The 7,432-nt window shown below is 27.5% G+C and overlaps 1 protein-coding gene across 1 annotated transcript; it reads right to left on the reverse strand.

The window, feature by feature from the left end:
- Positions 1-474: 474 nt before the first annotated feature.
- Positions 475-3,255, reverse strand: LOC131598975 (transcription factor MYB63-like). Its single transcript, XM_058871501.1, has 3 exons — positions 2,992-3,255; positions 1,661-1,790; positions 475-1,404 (listed from the first exon to the last, which is right to left on the reverse strand). Exons 1-3 carry the CDS (start codon positions 3,128-3,130, stop codon positions 699-701), a joined length of 975 nt encoding a protein of 324 aa, XP_058727484.1. The 5' UTR covers positions 3,131-3,255; the 3' UTR covers positions 475-698.
- Between the last annotated feature and the right edge of the window lie 4,177 nt (positions 3,256-7,432).

The following is a 7,432-nucleotide window of genomic DNA, read 5'->3' on the forward strand; positions in this document are numbered from 1 at the left end:
ACATGTCTAGTTAAAAATCTTACTAAAAAAACTACCATAAATTCAATTCAATGTAAAAGAAATAAATGCAAAGGAAACAAAAGTTCAAACCATTAAAATAATAAAATATAAGAAAAATCAATAATAAAAAAATTCAAACTTATTTTTATTAAATAATTTGAAATGAAAGAAAAGATGAAATACAACCAAATTTTAAATTTTAATTAAAATTAAGGTTTAATAGAGATGCACAAATAGTATAAAAAAAGTTTTACACCGTTATCAAATGAGAATATATCAACCTACCATATTATATGATTAATTAAAAAATTTCAATCTAACTTGACGAGATACATGGTCGTCGTTATTGGTTGACAGTGTAATACACTGTCAGTGCATCATCCATTTTTTCTTAAAATTAATAATAAAAAAATCAATTCTACGCAAAAGCAATTAAATATATAGAAAAACAATTATATATTTTTAAAACGAAACTCAAGAAAATTTTATTTATTGATTCATTTTCATATTTGTGCTTCAAGCTACAACCTATTCTAACATGATTTTCAAAAGTATACAAATGAAATCCATCATACATCAAAGAAACCTAATAACATTGTTTAATTTGCCAATGTCAATATACCTACTTTGAGTAAATCACAAACTCATGAATCTCATATAAACTTCTTTTTTTTCTCTTCAAACTATTTGTTTGTATATTAAACTTTAGGACTATTGTTATTTTCAGAAAAAGAGGACCACAATTGAATATTACTAAAATCTAATTCAGAATCAGACATTATAATATCATTGAAATCAAATGCCTCATGAGGGTCAACTTCATAATTCTTTGGTAGAACCTCTTCCTTGTTCTTTGACTCCTTTATTTCACCTACTTCTCCAAACTCATTCTCAACAACATCTTGCATAACACTCTCTTCACCAACATTTGATTGATCATAAGAACCAACATTGTCAATAAAATTCCAAAGATCATAGTCTGATTCCCATGGAATTTCAATCAAGTTGTTCAGATTTTCAACATCTTCTAATATTTTGTCAATATCATAAGACTCTAGAAAACTCAAATGTTGTTGGTCTATATTGTTGTCAACAATTTCGCCCGAGTTTAAGATTTTGTTAGACTCGATTGAATAAGACAATGAATTTGATGACCCTTTAGGATCCTCATCAATGATAACATGTTCGTTGGTGGAAACTTGTTTTTCGGAGTCTTTTATTGGTGCCTCGTTTGAAATTGATTCTGAAGAAGAGGGTGAGGTTATTGATGACTCTAATTTGGATTCATCTCCGCTTGTTGAATCTGAATTTTTTACGACGAGTTTTTTCTTCAAATGTGTGTTCCACACATTCTTGATCTCGTTATCAGTTCTACCAGGCATATACGATGCGATCTTTGACCACCTGAAATAATTTTTGTCGATAAATAATTAATTTTGAATGAATTGATTTTATAAAATCAATTTCAAATAAAAACATGTTAAATGTAAAATGATTTTTGATTCGGCAACTTTATATAAAAATGTGTTGAATTATAAATTTGTGACTAAAACTCGATTATAAAATTCGTGACACTCTAATTATTTATTTTTAAAAAATAAAAATTTGATAATTAAACTAAAATTCCAATACCAAAATTCTTATATAAATGATGACTTACTTGTTTCCCAAGGCTTTATGTAGCTTTATTATAGTTTCTTCTTCATCTACTGTAAAATTGCCTCTCTTTAAATCAGGCCTAAGATAATTGATCCATCTTAAACGACAACTTTTGCCACATCTTTGAAGACCTAAATATCAAGTAAAGATTAAAAAAAAAATTAGTAAAAGCTAAATTAGATAACATCTAAACTAGTATTATAATAATAGAGTAAAAAAATTAGTACATAATCATTCATCACTAAATTTAAAACTTAAAAGGCAATTGCATGCTGTTTTACACACTATTCTTTTTATAATCCAAATAGATTTAAAGCATTAACAATAAATACAATTATTCTGAATAATTAAATAATAATTATTTTACTAAAATAATTGATGAATATGATGGTGATACTCATTTTATTTTTATACACCTGTGATTTTATTTATAATAAAAAATTTATTTTTTAAATAGATTGAATAACTAATGTATCACAAATAATATATAGACCAAATATAATTGTGAAAAATAATTTAAAAAATATATAGAGATTGAATCAAGATACAATGTTTTTGATAATATGTTTGAGGAGATTAATTATTAGGAAACATAAAATTTGAAATACATGTTTTTTCCTTTAAGGTAAAGTTATAATATTAAAGATTCTATACATGCACATTGGTACATAATTAAGGGATATACCCATATATTTTACCAATAAAATAGATACAAATTTATACTTTTTATTGTGTAATTATGGTAATAACTAATAACAATAGACAAATAGTAGGTAAATGTTTTTTCAAAAATGGACCATTCAAGTTGGATGGCCCTCACACAAGGTAGGTAAGATATGCATTATCAGAAAAACACAAGTCATGTAAAAATTTATTTGATTTCTTCTAACTATGATTTGATATGTCAGTTATAGGTAGAAACATGGCCCACATTCACTAATCAATTACAATGTTTATGTTAACCAACTTAAACGAAATTAAGTTTTTGTCTGAATTTTTATGTATTTGAGAGCACGGACAAGATGACAACTTGTGATTACAATACAAATCATACAAATTAAAATCACATTTTTAGTTATAGTCGTGTTAGATTCAATCCAACTGTTTATATTGCACACGATTAAATAAAATTAACGCGTTATCTTTTCGCATTTAATTAAATGCTTCAATTTAGTAAAAAAATAGAGAAAGGTGTGATGAATGATATGAAATGCAAATGCATGAACATGAAGTTCAAGGTATCATAAATTGCATGTTCTTTGAAGCAATAAAAAATGCATGAGATCACAAACTTCATTTTAGAGAGAGAGGGAGAGAGAGAGAGAGAGGAACCTGCTTGTTTAGGGAGAGATCTCCAATTTTCATGACCAAATTTCTGAACAAAAGCAATGAGTTTAAGATCTTCAGCAGGGCTCCAAGGTCCTCTCTTAACTTGACTCTTATCACAACATGGTGCTCTTCCTTTTCCCATGATGATGATGATGATTCTTCTTCTTTTATCAAAAACAAATGCTATATATCTAGTTTCTCTCTCATACTATATACTATTTCATTATTTGATTTTTATAATATGATTCACACAAGTGTTCTCTCTCTCTCTGCTTATATATATATATATATATACTAACTAGTGTTGAAAAGGATAGAGACTTTGCAATGAACCAACAAGAGTCATGCCACATGTTAGAATATTAGGGGTCATTTATATGCAATATATAGAATGAAAATCCAAAAGTGTATTCTTTTTATTATAATATCTATTATACTTTTGTAATAAATAAATTTTACTTCTTTTTGTTTTTTAGTCTTATAATAATAAAGTTTACAAAATACTATGTATCTGTTTATGAAAAAAATTGAAAAATACTATGTATCTATTTATGATAAAATATGTCTAAAAAAGTACAATTTAGAAAATAAAATTTAAAAAATTAGTGAATCAATTTTATTAACTAATGAAAATAAATTAAATGCAATCAAATCAAACAAAGAAAATATCAATTAATCAAAATAATACTTATATGAGTGGATAATACTTCTATCTATATTAGCACCTTTTGAACTTTTAGACTTTCTTTTTCTTAGAAATCAACTCATCTAAAATATTATAATATAAAAATTCAATATTCAACTTTTTTTTTTGAACAAATATTCAACTTAGTATCTATGAAAAAACACAAAATTATTTTTTAATTTATACAACCTTAAAGTATTAATTTATTATTCTTTTTTTTGGCTAAAATATTCCTATTATTCTAAATGAGATTAATTTTAACCCACTTTTTCTTTTAGAGCAAAGAATTTGATAACTTTAATTTAATACACATTTATTATTTTGAGAGAAAAATTGACATTTAACTATTATTCAAGGACTAAATAATTTTATTTAGGATAATTTAAATATTTTTCTTTTATAAATATTTTCTTTATTTCTTATAAGAAAAAAATCTTTTTGAAAATGGTCTTATATTGATTTTGATTTTTGAGTGTATATTTTTAGGATAATTTGAAAATATTAATATATAAACAAAATAATTAAATTTGACTCACAAATTTTTAATTCGATACTCCAAAAAAATATTAGAACAATTGTGTAAAAATAAAACAAATAAAATAGAAATGTTTTATTCGTAAAAATAATTTTCAATAAAATAAAAAATGTAATTGTAGTTTTAATTTAATTACTTATCCACTCATTTTAAAATTGATTAATCTTGATCCATTTTCCAGACTTAACGGAAAAATAAGATATGTCACTTGACATGCCATTATTAGTTTAGAATTAATGATTTAATGACTTTCTATGCTTAACAAAACTATAAAAATTAATATTTTTAAAATTTAAAACTAATTTGTAAGAGTTTTTCTTAATAATTGTGAGCGTTGACGGTTCCCACAAGAGAGAGGGTGAATTGTGTAGTTTGTAAAAATATGATTGAAAACTTTTCGAGATTAAAATAAGAGTTTGAAAATATTTTTCTTTATCTAAACAACAAAATATAAAAATAAAGTGTGAAAAATTAAAAAGTTAAAGGAAGAAAAAAAATCTGAAATTTATAGATGTTCAGTCAAATCAACAGGCCCACTCCTCTTCTCCAGAATTGATTTTGAGAGTTTCTATTAAATACTTAAGAGTTTTTAGTAGGTGAAGCTCACAAGCTCCCTTATACAAGGAAATGGTGGTTGTCCTACAACCATTATAATACAAGACAAAATATATGATCGTTTGCGTCTTCTCCATTAAAATGTTGAGACTGAAGTGATCAAGCTTCCTTCTCAATGGTAGATTGAAGTGATTAATCTTCTCTCCGCGAAATATCTGAGCTCAATTTGGTTTAACAGGATAACCAATAACCACTTGAAATTTTAACATGTTGATCTTCTAACTTATAATTTTAAACGGGCTTACCATGAACATAATGGCAAGTTCATAAATATTAAGAAACTTCATCCTTCAATTGAACAAGGCTTTCCAATAGCCTTAAGGAAAGTTCATCAATATTAACGATCTTTAACCTAAATAAATATCAAGAACTGATCACACAATCCCCAACCAAAGCTTTTAACGGGTTTAGATTTCAACCACATATTTTTATCCCTAAATGAATTGTGTTTGTAACGCCTCGAATTTAATTAATCGTTTAATTAAATTAATTAATAATTTATTTGTTGGAATTATTCGAAATTGATGATTATCAATATTATTTTAAAAAGTGTAATCCGAGAAATAATATTATAAATAATGTTGTTACATGGGACTAATTATTATTAAGTTGGGTTTAGTTGTTGTATGGAAAATAGCAATTGGAGGTGTGCGAATAATAGGCCCATTAAGGAGTGCATAGAGAAATATTGTTATGTTGGTTAAGTTGAGAAAGAAAATAAGGTTATCCAGTAAAAAAAAAAACGAGGGTTTTATCAAAAGGAAAAGAAGGGAAAAAGAGGAACAATGGTTTGTAGAGAAGAAGAATACAGAAGTTGCAGAGCACGAAAATTGGAAGCTGCGACAAAGCGGATTCGACCAGAAAATTATGGAGAGACTGTCATTCCGAGGTAAGGGTGGGGTTCAATCTCTATAACCAGGTATATGATAGACCGTATGTGGGATGAGATTGTATGAATTGTGCCATGAATTGTTAGTTGATACTGTCGTATATTTTATTCTATGGAAATTGACAGTTTGTGGTGAGTTTTGTTGCCTGTGATTTGATGAGAATGGTTGACGTTATTGTTCAGCAACCAAATGAATTATGGCTGCTATTTAGTTTATGTGTTGAATTTGGATTTAATGGAAACCGTAGAATAGTTGGTATTTGTAACGCCCGAACATTTATTTATTCGCTTAATTTAGACGTTTGTGATGTTTATTGATTTTTTTGTGTTTTGAGGCGATTTAGTCGGTATTAGTTCGGGATAGCGGATCGACATTTAATCGGAAATTTTAATATTTTTAGTATTAGAAATATTAATAAGCTAATATGTAGCGTTTTGGGAATTTTCTGAGTATTTGAGATTAGACCGTAAATATGAGTTATTGAGTATTAACCCGGTATATTAAATAATCGCATATTATTTTTTTATGGAATAATAGTGGAATATTATTAGAAGTAGTAATTTGACTTATTTATTTTATGTTAAGGAGAATATTGGGCCTATTTTATTTAAGTGAGGAATAGAAATGTGGTGCTAGTATGTTAAGCCCAAATATGAAATTAAATGGAAAATAGGTTTTTGTTGGGTACAAAACCAGAAAAATAGAAAGTAGAGTAGTCATTTTATTGGAAGAGAAGAAAACTAGGGTTTTAGAGGGAAGAAGGAGGCCAAAGAGGGATTCCATTCAAGAGCTATTTTCTCCAAATTTCTCTAAGAATCCATTAGAGCTGCACTCAATCCAAGGTAAGGGTGGGATTTTTCTTCCTATAATGGGGTTTATGAGAAATTATATGTGGGAATTAGGTATTTGGGTTACTAAATCACTGTGTTGAAATCTGTTCATGTGTTATTTGAACCATTGCTAAATCTGGAAATTGACACTGTGATGATTTTACTGTGCGAGAGGAAATGAGGATCTTATGAAACAAGGAATGTGTCGGCGCTGCTTTAGGCAGTAAGCCCTTTGACGGGCGTCGCAGGAAAGTGCCAGCCGACACTTGTTTTCTTTTTCTATTCATGCTGGAGACAAGGGTCCCCTTAGGAGGGACAGCTACTTCCTTGTTTTTTTTCCATTATCACTTTATTTTTATTAATGGTAATATTATGATTATGTGTAACAGTAGGTTTGTGGCTTGATAAAACAACTATGACTAAGTAGTATATTAAAATAAAATAGAAACTATATTAATTGAATGCTTAGGAATAGAATGACATGACCACCAGTAGCATAACAATAATGGTTATAGTACTAATAAAATGCAAAATAGCCAAAACAGCCCCGTTTGATCGGATAACCGAATTAAGGGGTATAATTAGTTGTTCGGAATTTTACGAAAATTTATGTGATAGCTAGGTTTAATTAGTAGATTAACATGGTGAGGCTAATTTGTCAAGGTTAGGATATTAATCAGTCGATTAGATTAATAGTTGAATTAACTTTATTAAGTCTATTTAATTGGGATAAACATTTAATTGAGTGACAATAGGAATCCGACAAAGGGATGGACTTTGGAATTCGTTGCTCCAAAAGTGATTGATGGGGAAATTTAAATTGAGATTGAAGCGAAGGATATTGAATCTGAATTGCTCTACTGGGATTCGGCTCTGATCCTGTATGCGT

The sequence above is a fragment of the Vicia villosa genome, linkage group LG4 (assembly GCF_029867415.1).
Source record: "Vicia villosa cultivar HV-30 ecotype Madison, WI linkage group LG4, Vvil1.0, whole genome shotgun sequence".
Taxonomy (NCBI): domain Eukaryota; kingdom Viridiplantae; phylum Streptophyta; class Magnoliopsida; order Fabales; family Fabaceae; genus Vicia; species Vicia villosa.

Coding starts and splice junctions, on each gene's coding strand:
- LOC131598975 (XM_058871501.1), bottom strand. CDS start 3,130: ATGGGAAAAGGAAGAGCACCATGTTGTGATAAGAGTCAAGTTAAGAGA. Junction 1,791..2,991: donor ATCTCTCCCTAAACAAGCAG/GTTCCTCTCTCT, acceptor CTTGATATTTAG/GTCTTCAAAGATGTGGCAAA. Junction 1,405..1,660: donor CATAAAGCCTTGGGAAACAA/GTAAGTCATCAT, acceptor AAATTATTTCAG/GTGGTCAAAGATCGCATCGT.